A 24,502-nucleotide genomic window follows, 5' to 3' on the forward strand; every position below is an offset into this window, starting at 1 on the left:
TAGCCCACCCGTGAAAGGAGCTGCCTCGGGAGGTGGCACATTTCCTGGCTGGCAGCGTGTGAGCAGTGCTTAGGGGCTGCTTGCTGGGCCTATAGATGGGGTGAGGCCCAGGGCTGGGATTGACCAGACTTCTAAGGTCCTTGGTCACCACAAGGCTCTGTCCCCCTGTTCTTCCTTTTGGAACACAGGTGCTGGTCCATATTCTGAGGGCTTCATGGTTTAGTGGAGTTAAGATGTCGCATAGGGAGGGTAGGGAATCACTCATGTGGCAGGTATGTGGTAAGTATCTACACTGTGCCTGGCCCCATTCGGGGCACGGATGGCTCCAGATTCCTGGTTGTCAAAAGAAAGGTATAGGCTTGGATAGGTGAGAAAAGCTTCCAGGAGTTGACACTGAAGAATGGATGGGTGGATAGGGAGCCATGCAGGCTGTCCTGTGCTTCGGGTCCCCAGACTGTAATCTCTTACTCTCCCGTTTCTTTCCTTTTCCTCTTGTTCCAGAACTTGGTGGTCAAGCCAGACCAGCTGATCAAACGGCGTGGAAAGCTGGGCCTCGTTGGGGTCAACCTCACTCTGGAAGGCATTAAGTCCTGGCTGAAACCACGGCTGGGACAGGAGGCCACCGTGAGTACGGCTATAGGTTGGGGTGGAGGTGCTGTGGGAACAGAAGTGGATGTGGTCATCTCCAGATGAGCAGCCCTGTAGGCTCACTGCCTACTCGGCCACACTGCGGCCTGGGGAAGGCCACACTGCAGCCTTGGGTCCCGCAGAGCTGCCTGGTAGCAGGGCCAGTCTTGGTGCTCGCTCCCAGCTCTGCCATCAGTGAATGGCAAGATCGGCTGCAAAAGTAACCCCAGTCCAGTTCATGGCCAGGTAGAAATGGTCTGTTATTGGTTTGTTTGTTTGTTTATTTAGAGAGGGAGAGCAGGCGTGCAGGTGGGGGAGGGGCAGAGGAGAATCCCAAGCAGTGTCCATGCTGTTGGTGTGGAGGCCGGCGTGGGGCCCCAACCTGAGCTGAGTTCGGACACTTAACTGACTGAGCCACCCAGGCGCCCCGGAAATGGTTTGTTTCTTTAACAGACCCATCACGGAGATGAGACTCTGAGGCTCATTCTGGGAAGTCCTTTCTTTTCCGTTTCCAGAAAGGGCACAGCAGCTTGTTGTGGTGTGTATGCCTAAGAGGGCCGGCAAGAAAAAGTTGCAGAAGGCAGGTGCAGAATCTTTTAGGCAGAGACGTTATTAGACCAAGAGCCGAGGACGAGACTGGTAACACTGAAGAGGAAATTCACTTCTTGGCTTCCCCCAGCTTGGTGATTAATGTCAACTCTGTAGATGAGAGAGCTGAAGTGAAATGTGGTTTAGGGAGGCTAGGAGAGGCTCAGAAATAAAATTGCACTTCTTTTCCTTTTTACTCCTGGACGGGGCTGGAGAACAGGCGAGGGGGAGCGGGCTGAGGCGGGCCTGAGGCCGGGAAGGGTGTGCTGTCCATGCACAGCTTTGCCCCATCTTGGGTCACTGTCACCAGGGCTGAGCTGTTCTCTTCTTTGGCCGTCCTGGAAGCAGGGTGAGGATGACAACGAAGCTGTCTTCCTCTCTTCCTGGGCTCTCTCCAATCAGTTCTTTGTGGTAATTTCCCAGTTTTTGGCTCTTGAACTAAAGAGGGCCTCTTAAACTCGTATGTGGACCTGGGGCCGGAGGGATCTCTACTGGCCTTTTTGCTTGCAGGCCTTTGGCGAGAGGACGGCAGGACTAGGGACTGAGTGGTGTCCCCAGAGAGGTCCTTGTGTTCTTTCTCCTCAGCTGCTGTTGGGAGGGGGCTGTCGGCCGTGTCGGGGCCGGCAACAGTGTCCGCCTCGGCAGGAGCGGCTCATTACCTCTGAGGGATCACTGTCTGGTCCCTGACTCAGCAGTGACGCACGCGGGCGGCGGGGGGGAGGGGGCTTTGAGACACTCTGGGATGAGGGCTGTCTCGCCTCGGCAGCCGCCAGGGACCCACTCAAACTGATTAGCTCTGCAGGCCTGTTGTCCTCAGCCAGGAAAGTGTGCGTGAAGTTTTCCCCGTCAAGCTCTCCCTGCCCCCGCTCCCCCCATCCCTGCTGTTCCCAGGCCCAGACTTCTGTCCTTGGGCTGGGTCTCTCTGCTTGAGCTCAGGGATGGAGAGCCTTGATTTGTCTTGTGCTCTTTAACTTGTGCTACTGATGGCAGGAGGGAGAGGAGTCCTGATGTCTGTGCTGTGGGGGCGGGGGCAACATTTGTTAGCCTAGCTCATTTGTCACCCTCCAGAGGAGGCAGAGAAAGAACGTGTGAGGTCAGTACACTGCAGTGTGGCTGGCAGTGGGTGAAAGAGTATCTCGTGAAGACTTCTTCAGCTTAGGGTCTGTGACCCCATTGCCCTGGTTTCTGGAAAATCTCTCTCTGCCAGATGTCGTGGCAGTAGTACCTGAGCCCCGGCTCCGGTGGGACAGCCAAGTAGAGGGAGCAGAGGGCAGTCCTCCTGCCCTGGGGGACAAGACCCGCTGGTCCATCTAAGCTTTATTTTTCTCAATCTCCATAGGTTGGCAAGGCCAAAGGCTTCCTCAAGAACTTTCTGATCGAACCCTTTGTTCCCCACAGTCAGGTATGTGTGACGTGACTCCAAGCCGGGTCTTCTCCCCCACTTTGTGTTTGTCGACTCTAAAATGATGAAAGGAGAAATCAAGCTGCTGGAGAAAAGTGAAAAGGACCAGACTCTCTGAGGGTCTGAGGGTGCCATGGAGCAGGGAGTCCAGAGATGAAGGGAAAGGCTTAGTTTGTAGCAGGGAGGAGTCAGGGCTGGTAACAGGGGACTTCTCTGTGCTGGGATGAGAAAGACTTGAAGGCAGGCACCCTCCCCCAGATCGGGTCACAGTGGCTGAGTCTGGACTGTCAGCTAAGCAATGGCCTCTGCTCTCCTCTTGTCCCCGAGGGGAAGACAGTAACTTTTTACATTTATTTATTTTGAGAGAGAAAGGGAGACAGAATCCCAAGCAGGCTTCCCACCGTCAACGCAGAGCCTGCCTCAGGGCTCAAACTCACTAACCGGCTCATGACCTGAGCCGAAACCAAGAGTCAGATGCTTCACTGACTGAGCCACCCAGGTGCCCCTTTACTAGGGTTTTAGAAACGCACCCAAAGGGGTTGGGCTCGCCAGTTCAGTGCCCCTCCCCCACGTGCTACTGTCTTCCCCTGCAAGGCGGAGGAGTTCTACGTCTGCATCTATGCTACCCGAGAAGGGGACTATGTCCTGTTCCACCATGAAGGTGGGGTGGACGTGGGCGACGTGGACACCAAAGCCCAGAAACTGCTCGTTGGCGTGGACAAGAAACTGAATGCTGAGGACATCAAGAAACACCTCTTAGTCCACGCTCCTGAAGAGAAGAAAGAGTTGAGTGAGAGGGAGGGCAGGCAGGTGGCAGCGGGGGAGCGGGGAAGGTCGAGAGCTCCGGACACAGGGCAGGGAAAGCAAGGTGGTCTTCCCTGTGTGTGTGGGCATCCACTGCCCTGCCCCAGCATCTGGGTGAGAGGGAAGGCACAGCGCCTCCCTGTCCCAAGGAGGGGAGCAGGGGGCAGACAGGAGGCTGGCTCAGACTGAAATATGCCATAAGCATCCCTCACCCCACTGGCCCTGTCTGTCTGGTACCAACACCTCTGGCTGCGTGCCTGACAGCTCCTTTCCGCCTCAGTGGCTAAAGAGTGATGTCCAGGGAGCAGGGCTTACAGAGGGAAGCGAGAGGTTGGCAGGGCAGGCTTTGGGAAGAGGAGCTGTCAGTAAGAGATGGCCTCGGGGAGAGGGAGGTTTGGGACGTGCTGCCGAGCCTGTTCCCCCTCCCTGAAGATTGACCGTCCCTCTCTCCTTCCCCGCTCTAGGATTCTGGCCAGCTTTATCTCTGGTCTCTTCAATTTCTATGAGGATCTGTACTTCACCTACCTCGAGATCAACCCCCTTGGTAACTGGCTCTGCTGGCGTGGGCCTGGGCAAAGGACAGTTATAACAGGGTCTCAGTGCCTGTGGTAACCCTGGCCTTGACGTTCGACACACCAGACCCCCCCCCCCCCCCACTCGTAGAGGGCACTACCGGGTGTGTGGTGTGTAGAGGGATGTCTGGGCTCGTGGAGTGCAGTCTCTCATTTCCGGGCTCTCCAAAGACAACGATAATTCCTGTTTAACCACCTCCAGCTTTCTTTGCTCTTATTTTGTTCTGTGATGGGGAAGTCCTGATTTTGATCGGACTCTGCTTAGTGGCTATTCCTGGCAGGGGTTAGGCTGTTCTCCCAGGACCTGGGCTGCCCCTTCTCTGGTTTGACCGTTCAGGCCCTTCTTTCCTCTTCAGGCCCTTGGAGCACTCCCCAGGAATTGGTCAATCATTGATCCCCAAGCTGGGAAGATCTTGGTCCAGGCCCCTCAGGCTGTGAGGGAGGCAGGTGGTGTGAGCTGGCTCTGGCCCGGGCTGCTCAGGGCAAAGTCCAGATTCCAGATTCCAGCTGGGGATGCAGCCCCTCTAATGGACCAGATGGCTGTTTGCTGACTTCATTAGTTAAACGACCCAGGGGTAAAGGGAAGATGGATGTCCAGTTAATGGGCAGTAAATGAATCCTGCTGGCTGGGGGCTCAGTGTACCCAGTGGTTTCCCACTCCCCCAGGCAACTAAGGCTTCTCCTGGCCAACCTCGAGAAACCCAGATATACACACCTAAGGGTTGGGGTGGGGGGGGCGCCTCCCAACAGCAGCTCGTACCTTAACACTTTATGTTTTAGTGGTAGGGCTGTGGATGGGTGAATGGTTAGATATTTAAGGCGTAGAGTGTAGCTTTTCAAAAAATGTTAAAAAATTGCCATGGCAACTAAACACGACATCCCTGTCACATTACCTGTAAGTCAGGGAGGGAGGGGAGTGCTCTTAATTAATTTATTTCTCTTTTAACGGGGGAAAAGCTGTGTGGAAGGGCCGTCCGGTTTCTTGCAGAGCTGGGCAGTTGTTAGGTCTGGGTGGGACCCCGGGAGGTGGTGGTGGAGAAGCCTGTGGAGGGGTTTGGAGGTTGGTGGTAGACGCCTTTGCCGGGGGGGGGGGGGGGGGGCTGGCATCTGAGTACCTCTGCTTTTCTCACAGTTGTGACCAAAGATGGCGTCTATGTCCTTGACCTGGCGGCCAAGGTAGATGCCACAGCCGACTACATCTGCAAAGTGAAGTGGGGTGATATAGAGTTCCCTCCTCCCTTCGGGCGGGAAGCTTATCCAGAGGTAAGGCTGGCTGCTCTGGGGAGGAGATGGAATGTGATGGGGACCTGGGGGAGGGTGACTAATCTCAGAGGAGCATCGGGCCCCCCTTGTGCGCTGTTTATTTGGCAGGAAGGGAAGGTCGAGAGGCATTTAATTTTCTTAAAACCCCCAAAGGAGGTGGGGGTGGGAGTCAGCCAAGCCTCTGAATCCCGGCCAGAAATCCTTTTAGACTTCTCTCTCAATCAACCTCCCTGGGCTCTTAACTTGATTTGTTGATAATTCCGAGTGGATCTTGCTCATCCTGCCGGGGGAAGGTAGTTCTCTTGGCCACTTGCTGAGAATTTTAATTGCTCTTTCCCACCGCATCATCTGAGAGGTCTTCACAGCAGGATTAGGCCTGTGAGTCATAACCCAGGCCAGGGCAAGAGGCTGGGCCGGAAGAAGGGGCGTGTGGTGAACCAGGCAGGCAGACATTGGGATTGGGGGCTGTTTAGAAGCAGGGTGACCTAGTGAGACTTGGGACTTGGGCAGAGGGTCAGGGACTTGAGGACAGAGAGAAAGGAGTTGGGAAGTTTGTCCCCAGGCAGCGACTGTGGCTATGGGTGGTTCTGGTCCTTGAGGACATCATCGTGTTTTGTCCCAGGTACTTAGGACCCTGCACAACCCCTCTCCCTGACCCTCTTGAGACAATGGAGGACCTCTTCATGTGTCTTCAGGGAAAGGGACAGGGTCCCAGGTGCTGGGACCTGGTGAAGGGGGTATCCTTAGGACCCACCTGTTGCTGTCTGGTCCCTAGGAAGCTTACATTGCAGACCTGGATGCCAAAAGTGGGGCAAGCCTGAAGCTGACCTTGCTGAACCCCAGGGGGAGGATCTGGACCATGGTCGCTGGAGGTGGTGCCTCTGTCGTGTACAGGTGACTGAGGGGCTACTGAAAGGATGGGAGCTGGGCCTACCCCGAGTCCATGTGTGCACAGCCTGGATCAGATTGCCTTACCTTGGAGTGGGGATGGGGGGGGTCTTCATCTTCTCCCCTTGGCGTAAAGCAGGGCTCTGGTAAAAGCCTGCCCTGTACACTGTTCCCTGCAACTTTCTTACTTAAAAAAAATTTTTTTTAATGTTTATTTTTGAGAGAGAGAGGCAGAGCACGAGCGGAGGAGGGGCAGAGAGAGGGAGACATAGAATCCAAAGCAGGCTCCAGGCTCTGAGCTGTCAGCACAGAGCCCGACATGGGGCTTGAACTCATGGACTGTGAGATTATGACCTGAGCCGAAGTCGGACACTTAACTGACTGAACAACCCAGGCGCCCCTCTTATTTTTTTTTTTTTAAGTTTATTTATTTGTTCTGAGAGAGAGAGAGAGGGAGAGAGTGGGGGAAGGGCAGAGAGAGAGAAGGAGAGCTAGAATCCCAAGCAGGCTCTGTGCTGTCAGCAGAGTCCAATGATCCCATGAACCGTGATATTCCGACCTGAGCTGAAGTCAAGAGTCAGACATATAAGCGACTGAGCCACCCAGAAGCCCCTTGTTTATTTTTATTTTTTAAAATCTTTATAGTTAGTGCTATGGGCTTCCTGCAGAGATACAATAAATGCAGAAAAGAACCCAATAGTAAACATCGCTTGGCTGTTTCCCCATCTCTCCTGCTAGTAGGTCACCACAGTGAACACGTTGCTGTGTGTCCTTCCAGCTGTTTTAATGCCTGTATAAGTATTCATACTTTAACAGTTTATAAGAATATTGGGATCATATTCCACAGTCTTTGCAGTAATTGGTTTTTCACTTAAAGCACAGTAGACATCTGTTTGTTTCTAGGCAGTAATCTGCCACGTTCCCTTCCACGCCTGGCTGAGCTCTCCTCTAGTTGCAACCATTTTACTTCTCCGTTGGGCAGCCAAGCAGGGACTCCTGGAATATGTGATTCTTCTTTGTGTCGGAAGGTGCTCCTTGTTCCTTTTACTTAATGTTGTCAATCCAGGACCCCACTGTGGCTGGGGGCTGGCAGAGAGTGCTGCCCGGGAGAGCCTGATGCAACTTCAAGTGTGACTTCTGTGGACCTTGAGGGTCTGAGGCCCGAGAGGTCGGTTCCATAAGCTGACTATGGGGCTTTCGGGGCATCTGTGTGTCCTCATCGGCACCAGGCTGCCACCCTCAGCCACTAGAGTCAGAATCAGCACTGACTTCCGTGTCTCCCTGACAGTGATACCATCTGCGACCTAGGGGGTGTCAATGAGCTGGCAAACTACGGGGAATACTCAGGCGCCCCCAGCGAGCAGCAGACCTATGACTATGCCAAGACGATCCTCTCCCTCATGACCCGGGAGAAGCACCCAGATGGTGAGACACACACGCTCCTTCCCCAGGATGGCCCATTGTGCCACAGTGGGAATAGCTTTGGGCAAGGAGGCACTGGGGTTGTGGTCCTGCTCCTTTGCGGCCTGGGGCTATTTAGCTTCTGGACCTCTGTTTCTCCAACTGTACAGTGGGCAATGTGGCCTCTGTCAGATGGAGGCTGCGGGGAGGCAAGGAAGCGATACGTACATAAAGTCCTGTAGGCAGGTGCAAGGGAGGAGGTAGCAATGTGCTCTTACTGACTTGTAGAAACTCAGTTCTTAGCGGCCCACTTCTACACTTACTGTTTGGGCTGTGGGATTCCCAGCTTCACTTTACCGCCTGTCTAGTGTTTGGGGGCTACACATACCAGTTCCCTTTCCTTTGAGCCAATAGAGATTCCTACCAGGAGTATCCAGAAATTAAACCGGGTTTCTCAGTGGCAGCCAGGAATGACGTAGAGGTTCTGTGGGTTTGGATTAACCACCTGCTCAGTGGCATGGGTAATGGAGAGCTGAGTTGGTTAAGACTGAACGGATGTCAAGGGAGGTCAGCCTGCTCCCCACCCCACCCAGCCTCTGCACTGACACCTCCTAACAGTTGAGGGATCCGTGCTTAGAGAAGAGAGAACTCCCTCGGTTGGATTTCTAGTAGGATGTTCTACTTTTCTAACCCTTTTTTGACCTCTCTTACTCCCAACACAGGCAAGATCCTCATCATTGGAGGCAGCATTGCAAACTTCACCAATGTGGCTGCCACATTCAAGGTAACCAGCCACCGGGGACCGTGTAGTCTCTGGGGAATGTGGGTTTGGGAAAAGCCAGGAAGGGAGGTTTCTGCAAGCAAAGTTTGAGGCAGAAGCAGGTTTCCATGACTTACCCAGCTGAGTAGGGGCTCTTGTCCCAGGGGCCCTTGTTGGGGATGCAGAAGACGCTGGGATAGATTTGGGTCTTCTCCAAAAGGTCAGAATGAGGAAAAATGGATCGATGATCTGAGGCTCTTGCTCATCCAGCTGAGGCCTGTCAGCCTGGTCCCTGTGCGCAGGTCAGGGGCGAGGGCACACAGTTCTGAGTGTGACTGCTGGTCAGAAAGGGTGACAGAGCTAACCTGGCTCGAGAGTCCTCAAGAGGCCATTTCTTGTTCTGTACTGTCCGACGCTCAGGGAATGTCCCTTCTGGTAGCGCATATTTGAGAATGATGGATAAATAAATGTCCACCTTGAAAGTCTGAGCTCTCATGAAGTGGGGGACCAGGCCTCGTCAGTCTTGCCAAAAACAGAGTCTCTCTAATGGGTCCTGATTCAACAGACCAATCTGAAACAGGTGAACCTTGGCAGTTTTATTTTAACTTTTGAGCAACCCTATGACAAAGGCAGCCCTGTCGATATGGGTGGTTACTTCTGGAACAGCAACCAGGTGGCATGCCTTGGGGGACAGAAATTAGACTTCTGACCCAGGAGAGACCGCATTGGTGCACACCTGTTCATTCTCCCAAATTGTTTCCAGAGTTGATACCCATTGCAAGGGCTGTTCTCCAAAATCGCTGGAAGAAGCTTTAGTAGGACTTTGATATTTAAGTGGACTAGATCCTGATACTTCTGAGAACCCTTGCATAGGACCCTGGTCTAGATCCCCGCCACCTGCCCCGGCTACAATAAGAGATAGCAAGAATGACTGGAGACGGCACCCTGTGCATTGAGGGGTGTGACTCCCAGGGACTCCAAACTGCTGCCCCAGCAACATCACAAGTGACTGCATATCCTGGGCCTTTCGGTTGCTTGTGCGTAGTCCAGTCCACACGTGTGAAATTCTTGACTGTCGGGGCCTGCCATGCTTCTTCGCGAGAAGCAGTCCTTGTTAGGTACACCTGGGATGTTCGTTCATCGTGATTATAAATAATTGCCTTATTTTTAGGCACATGTCTGTCGTCCCTTCCTGCTTCCAGGGCATCGTGAGAGCAATTCGAGATTACCAGGGTCCCCTGAAGGAGCACGAGGTCACGATCTTTGTCCGAAGAGGTGGCCCCAACTATCAGGAGGGCTTGCGGGTGATGGGAGAAGTCGGTAAGATGGCGACCTTTTCTGTCCCCAGCGCTCTGTGCCGGGTCTTCGGACACTTGCTTCTACTTCCAGTGTGTGCACTCCTCTGATGCAGAGCTCGACCTGAACTTCACAGTGGCTCAGAAAACATTTCCATTCAGCTGTTCATTTAACAAATATTTGCGGAACACCTGCTCTGGGCTGTGTGCCAAGCACTGGGGTTGCAGCTGTACATTTGACCGACAGCAATCCCTCGTGCTGTTAAAAACATTGACAGTAATGTCAGGTGGCGCTAGGTGACATGAAGGCAAACAAAGCTGAGTAAAGGATAGCTTGCATGGGAGGGGACAGGGCCGGTTTTAATGGGGTGATCGGTGAAAGCCCCACCAAAATGGTGACATTTGAGCAGTGACCTGAAGGAGAGGAGAGAGCACTTAGCAGTGTCTGCAGAGAGAAGGCCAAGTTCCAAGGCCCTGAATGGGAGTGTGCTGCTGTGCAGGACCAGCAGGCAGGGCCGAGGGAGCGAGGGCAGGGTGTTGGCAGGTAAGGGTGGGAGGCAGTGGGAGCTATGTGGGACTGGTACAGGTACGGGTGAGCACTTGGCCGTGACCCTGGGCTGGCAGCCTCTGGAAGACTTTGAGGAAGTGGCACAACTTGATTTTGGGTTAGAAGGGTTTTGGCTGCTGGGTGGAGCTCGGGCTCAGGGGCAGGAGGGTGGAGACCACTTGGGCTGTGGGGGGAGAGATGGGGACGATCGGTTAATTGGTAGAACAAGAGAGCAGAGTGCAGACCTCATTGCTAGGAGCACTTATGTGGGGAGCAGGGATTCACATGAAGCGTTGGAGGGGTGACAGATGCGTGCCATGCCCTTTGATTGGAGGGGCAAAATCTTGCCATCTTCCCATTTTTGCAAATCTGGTATCTGTGGCAAATAGGAACCTGCCTCAATCACCTGAAGGGGTGCCAGGTCCTCGTTTTCACCTACAGCTGAGTTCCTGTCATGGGCCCAGCCTTCGGGACAGCATGGTGAATGTTAGTCACGGTCTGGCCATTAAACTCACAGAACATTAAATAAGTAAACACTTACTAAGAGGTTGATCCCTCTCAGTTAGGGATGTGTACAGTGAAGTGGCAGGGGAGACGGAGGAGGAGGTGGCGAGTGACGAGACAGCTCCACACAGAGGACCGAGGGGGGCTGGAGCCCCGAGGAAATGAGCCCAAGGCTCAGGCAGAGGCCAGGCCGGGTGGAAGTTGAGGTCGAGGGATGGGAGGGCCAGGGTCTCGCTGCCCACAGCAGGACGGTGCTTGTGGCTGCACTTCAGGGTGTCGGTAAAGCCAGGTCTTGCTCTTATCGAAGCAGGTGGTCTTTATGAAGATTTGTTTGGTGGTGAAAATATGACGGTTGGTCTATCCTGGATAATTGGCCTTGTGCCGAAGGCACTAGATGCCAGGCGGGGCCCCTTGCAGAGAAGTGTGGATGTGAACACTTATTTGAAGACTTGAATGGTGGATTCTTTTCTTTCCTCACAGGGAAGACTACTGGGATCCCCATCCATGTCTTTGGGACTGAAACTCACATGACAGCCATTGTGGGTATGGCCCTAGGCCACCGGCCCATCCCCAACCAGCCACCCACAGCGGCCCACACTGCAAACTTCCTCCTTAATGCCAGTGGGAGTACCTCGGTAGGTGCCCCCTCTCCTCTGCCTTAAAACATCTTTGTTACCCTCTCCTACCTCCCTCCCATCCAGGACACAAGTGCCCCTCTTCTGTTCCTAGTCGTCTGTGGGCATTGGAGAAAGATGGGTTGGTTTCTAGATCTCTGCTGGCTTTTTTTCTGCCCAATCAAGGTAGTATAATGGAAAGCCTACCGGGTTTTATTAGTTTAGTTTAGTTTCTTAAGTAAGCTCTTTACCCAACATGGGACTTGAACTCACAACCCCGAGATCAAGAGTCTCATGCTCCACAGACTAAGCCAGCCAGATGCCCCAAGACCAGGGGTTTTTAAATTAGACTGGAGTTCAAATCCTGTTGAGAGAGAGACCTTGGCAGGTGTCTTACCCTCCAGAGCCTCAGTTTGCTTATCTGGGACATAGAACAATACTAATTCCTATCTCAAGAGGGTTGTTGTTGTAGTACTTTTGCAAGCACTTAGTAGAAGATGGTGCTGTACAGGATTCTTATTACCTGATTTCTTTGGGGCCTTAAGGCTCCAAAGCTCAAGGACTAATAGTTCTTTTTCCCAGTTGCTACCTGTGACTCTTATCTTGTCTCCTTGTCCCACCCCAGACTCCAGCCCCCAGTAGGACGGCATCTTTTTCTGAGTCCAGGGCTGATGAGGTGGCACCCGCAAAGAAGGCCAAGCCTGCCATGCCACAAGGTAAGTGGCAGCCAGCAGATTCAGGCACTCCCTGTCTGCCTGTCCTTTCTGGGCCCTGCTGGGGTGGGCCCTGCTGGGGTGCCGGAACATGGTTTGGGCTGTGCTGTAAGAGTGTGCATGGCACATGGGCCAAGTGGACACAAGGACATGAAGAGTTGAACCTTCCTGAGCCTTTCTGTGGGCTCCCCACGCTGCACCTGGGTCACCTCGCTCCCCACTGTCTTCCCCTCTGTCCCCTTACTTCCGTGGGGGTGTGTGAGGTGGCAAAGGAGACAGGGTGACAGAAATACCTGGGGGTGGTGGCAAGGCCTCCCAGACTCCACTTCTTTTTTTTCTTTCCTTTTTATTTTTTTTAATGTTTATTTATTTTTGAGAGAGAGAGAGAGACAGAACATGAGTGGGGTAGGGGAAGAGAGAGAGAGAGAGGGAGACATAGAATCCAAGGCAGGCTCCAGGCTCTGAGCTGTCAGCACAGAGCCTGACTCAGGGCTCAAACTCATGAACCGGGAGATCATGACCTGAGCCGAAGTTGGTCATTTAACTGACTAAGCCACCCAGGCGCCCCTCCCAGACTCCACTTCTAAGTGGAGAGCAGGAGCCTAGAGCTGGTCCAGCAGAGCAAGGGCCCTCACAGTGGTTCCTGCCCGCCCAACCTCTTGGGGCTCCTACAAAGAGCCCCCTTCCTGTGAGCCCACCGTAAGAGCACACGTCATTTACCAGCCCATCCGCAGTTTGCCTTCTGTGTCTGTCCGTCCTCTGGTTCATCAGATGCAACCCCTGCCACCACCCAGCTCTTACAGCCAGTGTTAATTAATGCAGCCCCTTCCTGGTACAGGAAGTCTGCACTTGAGGCATTTTGGGAAATAGTTACACTGGCTCCAGGCACTCAAGATTGTACACTGTTTCCCCACAGTCCCCAGACCAGCAGCTTTGTCCACAGAATGACAAGTCCAACCCTACGATAACCTGATCCTCTTACTGGGCTTCATGGGGACAAAACGGGATTGGCATTATAAGGGTGTGATGGGGCCAGCTGTCCCTCCACCAGGCCTGGGGGCTTTGGTGTTCACACCTTCCAAGCCTTCTAGCTCCTCCTGCCCCCTCTCTGCCCCTTTGGCCCTTTGCTCTCTCTTGCTTCTGCTGTGCTGATCAGCACTCTCTCCTCTTCGGTCGGCTTCACTCCTGTCTATTGTGGAATAGACAAGACTTGGTGAGGGCGTCAGCCCTATGAGGCTTGTCCTTGGGATCCTTCCCTTTTCCCACCCTCTCCCTCTAAAGCCTCCAGCTACCAGCAGGTGACTCAGTTGCCTTGGTCATTTTCTTTGACAGATTCAGTCCCAAGTCCAAGATCCCTGCAAGGTAGGATGCCCCTGCCCCGCCCCAGCTCTGTGTGTGGCTTTGTTAGTGGGTTATAGTCTTAACTGTGTGCTTTGTTTCCCCCCCAAGTCCTAGTCCTTGCTCTTCCTCCCCTTCCCACCCCTGCTTAGTCACTCCCACCCCCACTCAGCACTCTCCTGGCCGGCTGTCTCTGGCTCTACACTCAGGACAGGACATGGTGTGGAGCGCAGGAGCAACAGCTGGGCCCAACACCTTGGAGAGTAGGGGTGGCGCCTGCTGAGGAGGGAGGGGAGTCCTGGGAAGGAGGGAGCCATGGACACTGAAGTGGGGTGGAGGGTGGTGGCAGCACAGGCGCACGGAGGGCAGCCTCAGCTCTCCCGATTCCCATCTGGGTCTCATGGTCTCTTTTCCTGCCAAGCCACCCCTGCCCGCTGCATCCCTGAGCTCTCAGTGCCAGCCATGGGTTTAGATTTCTCTGGGTTTTTGGGGAAGACAGGCTGGACAAGGGGAGATGTAGAAGCCTGGATGGATGTGCAGTAAATCTGTGGAGGGGATCTGGGTTTGGTCTGGTGAATGAGGTCACTGCTTATGAGGGACATTTTCAGTGCTCACTCACACGTTCACGCAAAGACACATTCACCTGTTGCCTAAAGTGAATGGATTCATTGCTTCAAAGTGTCAGGGCTTCTGCTTCTGCTTGACTTTTTGACTTTCACAGCTATGAGAGATTTTGCTCCAGGGGAGGGGGAAAAAATTTCTGATGATGACCTTTGATACCTTGCTAAGGGGAGGGGAAGGGGCACCTAGGCTAGTGTCAGGTATCCCCCTGGAAAGGCCAGGAATGCAAACCTCTGACCATCTGCCTTTAATCCTTCTGGTTCCTGTCTCTGGCGAGATCCTTTATTACCTGAATGACCCAAGCACTGTGCCAAGAGAACAGGGGTCTACTCCAGTTCTGAGAGCTCTTCCACCCAAGGGGTGGGCTTATCTTATTGTTAGTTCCTGAGCCAGACTTCGGAGGGAGAGGAGGACAAATAGTGCAGCCAGCAGGGGAGTCTGGTGGGGGTGTTAGGCCTGCAGCAGGGGTTCTCTGAGGCCCTTGCTGCTGGTTAGCTGAGGATGACAGCCTTCTCTGTGTTCTAATTCTGCGCCTTTCACGCTGGAGGTACAGTTGGGCCTGTAGAGATTCCAGGCTGTGTCCCCTTTCTGTAGTCTTTTGGGTAGACAGATGTGTGTATGTGTGCTTGCTGGCACTCTGACTTGGGTCCGTCTGGGCCCCCCTCCTGCGAGGGTGGGGAGGGGCCAGGCCACCCTGGTTTGTATCTCCCCTCCTCCTTTGCACAATTGAGCTGCACCTTAAATTAGTATATAATCTGGCTCTGATGCTAGATGACAGGATCTCTGTCACTTGTCATCTCCAAGCTTCCGGTTCCTGGGACTGGGAAGTGAGGGTACCGGATTAGGTGGCTTCCTTTGTTCTGTGATCCCGTGTCTTGTGAGAACCCAGATGGGTCCGGTGACAGTAAGTCCCAGGTATTTGGAACAGCAGGAGCCTTGTGCTATGGGAAGCTTACAGCTGGAAGGGAAGAAGCAAGCCTGTGTAGGGATGAGAACCCCACATGCCTTGGGAGAGTGATCTTAAATTTATTAAATCACATCTTGAGCCTGATTAGCAAAGCCCACACTAGACTAGTACGCTAGGTTAATTAATACCAGATGGCCACGGAGCTCAGTGCATTGATTTCCCTGGGGGAGCTGAGAACCTCCCTGGGGGGCTACTTTCCTCCAGCAGGACTTGCAGAGAAGGGAGAGTCCGGTCACCTGCCTGCAGGGTGGTGAAGGAGCGTTTCCCTTCAAGGCATGGAAGCATTTCTGAGCCCTTCCCCCCCCCCCCTTCTTTTGCCTCTCCTTTCTGCCCTGTGGGACCAGCCAGAGCATTGTTCTGATCAGGAAAGGGCCAGAGGGAGGAGGGCAGGAGGAACAGCACAGAGAATGTGGGGAGGTGCTGAGAACCAGTGTGCTTAGGCCAGAACCTCAGGTAGAAATAGTAAGGCCATGGCCAGCCTCTACTTTGGACCTACACTGACCTAGAGTCATGAGGATTCGGATCCTGACCCAAGCTGATTTATGTCCAGCTTTAGAGGTGGTGATTGTTGGGTTATTTAAAATCCTGCAGGTACTAGAATTAGGAGAGCTTAGTTTTTTCTTGGTGACTTTAAAAATAATTTATCAAGCCTTTGTTGGCATATAAGCAAAATGCTGATTATACTCTTTTCCTGTGAAGGTGAGCAGGTCCTGTAGGGATTCTCTGCCTGTGGACCTGTTCTCTGCATGGGAGTCCTTTCTGTGTTCGTTGCTAGCTCTTTACCAGCCAGGCAGGTCCTCTTAGCTCTCTTTGCTCTCTCTGCCCCCTCTTTCCAGAAAAAACAAGGCACCTCTTCCCCAAGTTCTCAGAACCCCATCCTCTTGACGTTGCTCTGTGGTGGTGATGAGCCCCCCTCCCTGGACTGGGCATGGAGGGGTGTGGCAGCCCCTGAGGGCCCCCCGGGGGTGTGTGTTCTGGGTGCACTCGCTGTGTCTTTGCCCACCAGGAAAGAGTGCCACCCTCTTCAGCCGCCACACAAAGGCCATCGTGTGGGGCATGCAGACCCGGGCTGTACAGGGCATGCTGGACTTTGACTACGTCTGCTCCCGAGATGAGCCCTCCGTGGCCGCCATGGTGTACCCTTTCACGTGAGTCCCACCAGGGCGGGAAACTAGAGATGGCTGCCATGTGGGATTTCCTCATCTCATCCCCCTCACTAAGAGCTGGGGGGAGCCAGCAAGATTATCCGCTTGGCTGGGGAAGCACCTGCCATCCCAGACTGGGGCGATCCATATTCCTGGGGGATCTTTCCCCCAGAGTTTGGAACTCTTTGAGGACAGAGGCCCTGTCTTTCCACCTTCTAGAGGAAGCTCCTCCCTTGGCTCCGCCCTCCCCAGCCCCAACAGTTTGGGGCTGTTCTGACCCCTCCTCCTTCTCTCTCACAGCGGGGACCACAAGCAGAAGTTTTACTGGGGTCACAAGGAGATCCTGATCCCTGTCTTCAAGAACATGGCTGATGCCATGAAGAAGCACCCAGAAGTAGACGTGCTGATCAACTTTGCCTCTCTCCGCTCAGCCTATGACAGTACCATCGAGACCATGAACTACTCACAGGTAGATCACTGGGTCCTGGGGTAGGGAAGCAGGGAAAGCCCTTGAGTGGTGTCAGCCAGCACCGCCACCTGGGCTAAAGGGCTTGGCACTCGGGACTGGCTGGCGATCGAAAGTGGTTGGATACACTTGATCTTCGGAAGGTAGGGTTAGGGAGGTAGGGTGGTAACTGAGGGTGGGCAAGCCAGACAGGGCTGCGTACCTGGGCTAACAAAGAGTCCGTTCGGGATCATCTACCTCTGCCAGAACCTCCCTGTGCTGCTAGGACTGGCTCTAAGAATAGAATCAAAAGCAATTTCTTATGAAGTCATTACATATTTATTACAAAGAAAACTTAAATACTGTTAAATAAAAAGAAGAACATAAATGCTTCAGTTAAGTAAGTCCTATTTCTCAGAAACACGGTTGCCAACGTTTGAGTGTATCCTTATCGGTACCTTTCTCTGGATTTGAACAGGTGGAATAATACTGCATGTAACTATTTTGTAATCCATTGTTTTCAGTTACTTTTTCTACATCAATAAATATTTATTGGCAACATCGGTTTTGCTTTTTCAGGTCTTATGGTGAGCATCTTAGATGAACATTTGCATATATCCTTAATCATTTCCCCAGCACAAATGTCTAAACCAGTCAGACTGTTGCATCAGAATGTACAGATTTGAAAGCCTTTGTTTGATCCATCCTGCCCAGGTGCCCTCCGGAAAAATTGTATGGACATAATCTCCATCACTAGTCCAAGAATGCCTGCTTCCCTGTACCCTGGCCAACACTTGAATGTTTGCGTTATAAAAACACATATTTGACCTGTGATAGCCATTCTACTTAACTTGTGTATCTTTGATCATTAACTAAGATGAACTTTCAAAAACATTTATTGACCATTTATATTTTATGAGTTGCTCTCCCTTCCTTTTTTTCTGTTGAGGTATTTGTCATTTTTGTTACTGATTTGTACGAGCCTTTGTATTTTTTTTTTACATTTTTTTAACGTTTATTTTTGAGAGAGAGAGACAGAGCGCAAGCGGGGAGGGGCAGAGAGAGAGGGAGACACAGAATCTGAAGCAGACTCCAAGTTCTGAGCTGTCAGCACAGAGCCCGATGCAGGGCTTGAACTCACGAACTGTGAGATGGTGACCTGCCAAAGTCAGATGTTCAACTTACTGAGCCACCCAGGTCCCTCTGTACGAGCCTTTATAGATTAAGATATTGATTCTTCTGTTCAAAATTATTGTCTGATCCCAGACTGGCCTAGTTCAGCTTATGACTGGAGAATGTAAACTTTTGTTCCCATCTCAGTGAAACAAAAACAAAAACACACCTGCTGAAAATGAGTTGTTTTTTTATTCTTGAGCAAAGGTTAACAGACTATAGCCTAAGGGTCAAACTTAGCTCTCTGTTTTTATAAATAAACTTTTATTGGAACACAGCCATATTCATTCATATACATGTTGTCCGTGAGTGCCTTCGTGCTACACAGGCAAAGTTTAGTAGTTACTGCAGAGACCATATGACCGACAAAGCCAGAAAAAGTTTGCTGGCCCTGAGAGCCAGATAGAGATGGTTCTTGATCTTTCCTGCCCAACCCTCCTCCCCACCCCCCCACCCCTACCCCTTCTGGCTTTCTCCCCCAGCCCAGTCTCTGGTCTGTGTGTGGAAGCAGCTCGTGTCCCGTGCTGGCCCTGGGACACAGAGTCGGAGACTCAGAGAGTACAGTGGAGAAAGCTGTAGATACTTGCTTTATGAGCAGGCATCAGGACAGGTGGGGGGGACAGGTGGGTCTGAGTCTTGAGGGTTTTTGGATGGGAGAGAATGTAGCCACTTTGATGGTCATGGGTTTTCAGAAACATTTGTTCCTGCTCAGGTTACTGAGTTACCGTGGTGTTAACCAATGGAGATTGGTTTCGGGCATCTATGCCCCTCGCCTCTCCTTTTGGAAGAGGATTGGAGTGATAAGGCTGGAACAGAGGTCTATGGGAGGAAGGGGTGCATACTGTTAGCCTGGAAGGGGGCATGGAAGGTTGGTCCTGTATAGGTTGCTGCCTCGTTGCTTCATCTGAGGCACAGAGTTAACAGGAAGGGACTGTTCTTTAGATCCGGACCATTGCCATCATAGCTGAAGGCATCCCTGAGGCCCTCACAAGGAAGCTGATCAAGAAGGCAGACCAGAAGGGAGTGACCATCATTGGACCTGCCACTGTGAGTGTCCTTTTCCAGAAACCTTTTTCTTTCTTTCTTTCTTTCTTTCTTTCTCTTTCTTTCTTTCTTTCTTTTTTTTTTAATGTTTATTTATTTTTGAGAGAGAGACAGCGTGTGCGTGGGGGAGGAGCAGGGAGAGAGGGAGACCCGGAATCTGAAGCAGGCTCCAGGCTCCCAGCTGTCAGCACAGAGCCCGACTCGGGGCTCGAACTCAGGAACTGTGAGACCATGACCTGAGCCAAAGTCAGATACTTAACTGACTAGGCCACTCAGTTGCCCCAAGCCTTTTAAGTTCAAGGCTATCTTATAAAGTTCTGGGCCCACAGAAAACTAAGTTGTTGACTCTTCTGTTTCCCTGTTAGGTTGAAAAGATTCAGAGAGTACCTATTGAAAGTGCATATCTACTTTAATGGGCCATATCTACTCTCTGCAGGCCATGTCACTTTTATAGTTTTAAGGGGCTAACTGGGAGATTTTCTCTGTCCACCTCCATACAACCATAGCATAATCTTTATTACTTTAATTGTAAACCAAAGGAAAATCTACCTAGGGGTTTTATTTGCCCAAAGGTCTTCAACATAGAAAGAAACTGCTCTGTGACTATTTTGTTGTTGTTTTTACTTAGTGGTTGAGTTAAAATTTTGTCCGAAGCTAAGATCTTTTAGTTTAGCAAGGGGCCTTTTATCTCAGAGGCAAGGGTGATTTTGAGCAGAGGCATACACCTGTGTTTCACACTTTAATGGGTGCTGTCACCCTTTTAGAGCCAAGGTGACTTAACCCTGAGTATACATATCTGAACGTGCAGTAGTAGTGAGCCGTGTTTTACAAGTAAGTTTCTCTTTTTTTCCGCATAATGTCGCTCGCGGGAGAGATGAGATTCTTAAGCCAGAAACTCCGTGTGTAGGTGTTAACTCTCTTGGAACATTTTCTCCCCGTCCTGACCAGAGGGGGTTGAGCAGGTAGTGTTGGGCTTTGGGATTCTCCTGAGCTCTGTGGGGAGCTTACCTTTCCTCCCTGACTGCTGTTTCTGCCCTTGCAGGTTGGAGGCATCAAGCCTGGGTGCTTTAAGATTGGGAATACAGGTGGGATGCTGGACAACATCCTGGCCTCCAAGCTGTACCGCCCTGGCAGTGTGGCCTATGTCTCACGTTCCGGGGGCATGTCCAACGAGCTCAACAATATCATCTCTCGGACCACTGATGGCGTCTATGAGGGTGTGGCCATTGGCGGGGACAGGTGATCAGCTGGGCCAAGGCGGGCCTCTTACATTTGGGAGGGGCAGGCTGGGAGAGGGGAGTGGGATCCTCCAATCTCTGCTTGCTACCACTGAGTTAAGTCCATAAAACGGGCCATCTCTACCCTGTCTCAGGTCTGACATGGGCATAATATCAGAAGAAAACAGGAAAAGGTGTTTTTCAAAGGTATTTGGGCTTTGGGGGTAATTCTGTGCGCTGTCTCTGTGTTGTGGCCATAGGGAGGCAGCAGAGTGCAGGGGTTGGCAGGACCAAATCTGAAATCAGACCATGGGGTTCGAGTCCCAGTTGCTCTGTTTACCAGGGAGGCGTTCTGGACAGGTCCCTTACCTTCCCTGGAGCTCTAGCATCCTTACAGATCACGTGGGTAAAACAATAGCACCCACCTCATGGAGTCGTTGGGAGGATTTAGTGAGGTGTTTCTAGAAGGTAGCCTGGCACTTAGCAAGTACTCAGCAGGTGTTAACTGTAGTTGGTAATACTGAAAGGAAGAACTGTTTCTTTACTGTCTACCATGACCACACTCACACTTCTGGCTACCAAATGTTGGGATTTTTTTCCCCCATACCAAGCAGTTCTCCAGTTCTCTGCAGATACCAGCTGGGTGTTCTACAGTTCATTTCAGTTTTAACAGTATCTACTTGGAGTCAGCACCAGATCCCACAGGTGAAGGGCCCAGTCCCACAAGACTGCCCCCACTTCAGATGCCAATCATGAGTCTGCGCTTCCGGTACTCCTGAGCAACCGGCTATACACTGGGGGTCCCTGCGCCCCACTTCTTGGGTTGGTAATTTGCTAGAATGGATTGTAGAACCTAGGAACAATCAGATAAAAGAAATGCATAGGGCAAATTATAGGGGGCAGTACATGGAGCTTCTGTGTCCTTTCTGGGCATGCCACCCTCCCAGCACCTTGGTGTATTTCCCAACCCACAAGCTTTCCAGACCCCTTTCTTTAGGGATTTTTATGGAGACTTCATCATGTAGGTATGATTGTGATTATTAATTCAATCTCTAGCCCTTCTCCCTTCCCCATAGAGTGGTGAGTAGGGCTGAAAATTCCAGGACTCTGATCATGTCTTGGTCTTCTAAAAAATTTTTTTTAATGTTTATTCATTTTTGAGAGAGAGAGAGAATGGGCAAGGAGCAGAGAGAGAGAGAGGGAGAGAGAGAATCTGAAGCAGGCTGCAGGCTCTAAGCTGTCAGCATGGAGCCTGATGCGGGGCTCAAACCCACGAACCATGAGATCATGACCTGAGCCAAAATTAGACGCTTAAGTGACTAAGCCACCCAGGCGCCCCATGACTTCAAGGTCTTCTAGAGACCAGCCCCCATCTAGGAACTATGCAGGCATCCACCAAGTTGCCTTGTGAGAACAAGACACTCCTGTCACCCGGGAAATTCCAACAGACTCAGGAGCTCTCTGTAGCACCCCTGTCACTCAGAAGATTACAAGGGTTTTAGGAGCTCTGCATCAAGAACTGGGGCCAGAGACCCAGTAGATATTTCTTATTTCACAAATAGCATACTCATTGTATTTGCCGGTGGGAACAGTAATAGTAATTAGTAGGGTCATCAATAGGGTACTATTTTGGAGTAATGCCTAGTACTTAATACCATAACATGTGTTAGCCATTGCTTTTTTTTTCTTTTTTTAATGTTTATTTTATTTTTGAGAGAGTATGAGTGAGGGAGGGACAGAGAGAGAGGGAGACAGAGAATCCCAAGCAGGCTTCACGCTGTCAACGCAGAACCCGACTTGGGGCTCGAACTCAATGAACCTGTGAGATCATGATCTGAGCCAAGATACAGAGTCAGACACATAACCACCTGAGCCACCCAAGTGCCCCAGCCATTGCTATTCATTATTACTGCTGCTGCTGTTTGCCTCAACCAGACGCTGTTGGGAGAGCCTGTTACCTTGTTCATCTCCTGGCTCTCCCCTGTCATGTCAGATGGACTTCCCGAGTGAGGAAGGTCTCTTGCCCAAGTCTTGGGGGCTATGGCCTGTGGGACCCTTGTCGCTGGTGCTCCCTGACAACGGGCTCCGGCTCAAATAAGTCTGGGCAGTTTCACTGTCCTCTTGGGATTTAAAATGCTCTTGAAGATCTGTAGAGAAGCATCCTTTGCCTTAAACAATCCTTTTGTAAACTCCTAAGACAGGAGAAAAAAAAAATACAGGTGACCCTCGAACAACATGGGTTTGAACTGCACAGGTCCACTTATAATATGCAGATTTTTGAAAATATAGTACAGCACTCCACATGTATTTTCTCATGGTTTTGTTAATAACATTCTCTTTTCTCTAGCTTTCTTTAGTGTAAGAATACAGTATATAATGCATAAACATACAAGATGTGTGTTAATTGACTGTTTTTGTTATCAGTAAGGCTTCTGGTTAAGAATAGGCTTTGGGGCACCTGGGTGGCGCAGTCGGTTAAGCGTCCGACTTCAGCCAGGTCACGATCTCACGGTCCGTGAGTTCGAGCCCCGTGTCGGGCTCTGGGCTGATGGCTCAGAGCCTGGAGCCTGTTTCCGATCTTGTCTCCCTCTCTCTCTGCCCCTCCCCTGTTCATGCTCTGTCTCTCTCTGTCCCAAAAATAAATAAACGTTGAAAAAAAAAATTAAAAAAAAAAAAAAGAATAGGCTATTAGGGAGGTGCCTGGAGGGCTTGGTCGCCCGACTCTCAGTTTCAGCTCAGGTCATGACTCAGTTTGGTGAGTTCGAGCCCTGCATTGGGCTCTGTGCTGACACTGCGGAGGCTGCTTGAGATTCTCTCTCTCTCTCTCTCTCTCTCTCTCTCTCTCTCTCCCTCTCCCTCTCCCTCTCCCTGTCTCTTTCTCTGCCCCTCCCTTACTCATGCTGTCTCTGCCTCTCTTAAATAAAGAAACTTAAAAAAAAAATCTTTAAGAACAGGCTATTAGGGGGCTCCTGGGTGGCTCAGTCAGTTAAGCATCTGACTTTGGCTCAGGTCATGATCTCATAGTTCATGGGTTCGGGCCTGGTGTTGGGCTCTGTGCTGACAGCTCAGAGCCTGGAGCCTGCTTCAGATTCTGTGTCTCCCTCTCTTTCTGCCCCTCCCCTGCTCGCTCTCTGTCTCTCTCTCAAAAATAAATATTAAAAAAAAAAAAAAAAAGAATAGGCTATTAGTAGTTAAGTTTTTGGGGAGTCAGAAGTTATAGTTTGATTTTCAACTGCATGTGGTGGAGGGTTAGTGTTCCTAACGCCCACATTGCTCAAGGGTCAACTATGTGTATGGACCTATATATAGACCTAGCAATAGCCTGTCTATCCTGGGACATCAGGTGGCACACTGTATTATCTATTACTGTGTTCGAAGAAAATCATGCAAACCAAGTGACTTCAAACTATAGTAAAACACTCGTGGGACACCTGGGAGGCTCAGTTAGTCGAGTGTCCGACACTTGGTCTCAGCTCAGGTCATGATTCCAGGGTCATGGGATAAAGCCCCTCTCTCTCTCTAGAATAAAGGTTTGAAACAACAAGAAAACCCCACATTTGTCCTTATAGTTTCCGTGGGTCAGGATTCAGGGCAGCTCAAGTGGGCATTTCTGGCTTGGGGGAGGGGTGGGTTGCAGTGACGTGTGAGGTGTCAGCGATGCTGACGGCGGGCCCGAGGTGGACGTCGCTCATCCACAGGGCTGGCAAGGTGGTTCTTCTCTGTGGGCTTCTCCACAGGCTGCTTAATGTCCTCAGGACATAATGGCCAGCATCCCCCAGAGTGAGCAGTTCAAGACAGAGTGCCAGACAAGCTAGTCTTTATAACCGTGCCATGGAAGTCACTGTCCTAGAATCGCTTCTGCCACATTTTGTTTATTAGAAGCTAATCATTAAGTCTGACCCGTATTCAAGAGAAGCATGAGGTTCTACCTTCTTAAAAGAATTTGCAGCCATATTTTATTTAGTTATTATTTTAGAGAGGAGGAGGGAGCGAGAGGGAGAGGGAAAGAGAGAGAATCTGAAGCAGTCTTCACGCTTAGCTCGGATCCTGACATGGGGCTCGATCCCATGACCCTGGGATCATGACCTGAGCTGAAATCAAGAGTCAGACGCTCAACTGACTGAGCCACCCAGGCACCCTGCCGCCATATTTTAAAACCCCCAAACATGTGCTCTCCAATCATCTTACTGCCAAGCGAACCTCCCCTCCCCGCCTTCTCTTCCCTTGTGCCTCATTTACTTACCACCCTCCCCACCCCCGCCATTATTCTTGAGGCATCTGTGGGCCTTCACCGGACACCCACACTCACAAAGAACCTCAGCGCATTCCTGGTACCAGCATGCTTCCCACACATGTACACATACCTCCCCGAGCCTCCTGACCCTGTGTGTTCTCTCTGCTGTCACCAGGTACCCTGGCTCAACATTCATGGATCACGTGCTACGTTACCAGGACACGCCAGGTGTCAAAATGATTGTGGTTCTTGGAGAGGTGAGTTTTGGGTTTCTTTAGAGAGAGTGGTCGTGATCGGGGGAGAGGGGCAGAGGGAAAGAGATACCTAAGCAGGCCCTACG

The 24,502-nt window shown here is 51.5% G+C and overlaps 1 protein-coding gene across 3 annotated transcripts in view; it reads left to right on the top strand.

Annotated features, from left to right (window-relative positions):
* Nucleotides 1-24,502, top strand: part of ACLY (ATP citrate lyase) — a 48,716-nt gene that overhangs the window by 9,367 nt on the left and 14,847 nt on the right. For 2 of the 3 annotated variants that reach the window (XM_047845432.1, XM_047845434.1), the window contains exons 3-19: nt 502-624; nt 2,555-2,617; nt 3,212-3,402; nt 3,886-3,965; nt 5,126-5,256; nt 6,032-6,150; nt 7,433-7,569; nt 8,268-8,329; nt 9,508-9,625; nt 11,132-11,286; nt 11,891-11,981; nt 13,311-13,340; nt 15,911-16,052; nt 16,350-16,518; nt 18,610-18,714; nt 19,754-19,950; nt 24,338-24,419. In XM_047845432.1, coding sequence (XP_047701388.1) covers nt 502-624; nt 2,555-2,617; nt 3,212-3,402; nt 3,886-3,965; nt 5,126-5,256; nt 6,032-6,150; nt 7,433-7,569; nt 8,268-8,329; nt 9,508-9,625; nt 11,132-11,286; nt 11,891-11,981; nt 13,311-13,340; nt 15,911-16,052; nt 16,350-16,518; nt 18,610-18,714; nt 19,754-19,950; nt 24,338-24,419 — 1,995 coding nt within the window. The remainder of the gene's footprint in view (nt 1-501; nt 625-2,554; nt 2,618-3,211; nt 3,403-3,885; nt 3,966-5,125; nt 5,257-6,031; nt 6,151-7,432; nt 7,570-8,267; nt 8,330-9,507; nt 9,626-11,131; nt 11,287-11,890; nt 11,982-13,310; nt 13,341-15,910; nt 16,053-16,349; nt 16,519-18,609; nt 18,715-19,753; nt 19,951-24,337; nt 24,420-24,502) is intronic. The other variant, XM_047845433.1, reaches the window with a different exon arrangement.

Source organism: Prionailurus viverrinus, unplaced genomic scaffold (genome assembly GCF_022837055.1).
Source record: "Prionailurus viverrinus isolate Anna unplaced genomic scaffold, UM_Priviv_1.0 scaffold_35, whole genome shotgun sequence".
Lineage (NCBI taxonomy): Eukaryota > Metazoa > Chordata > Mammalia > Carnivora > Felidae > Prionailurus > Prionailurus viverrinus.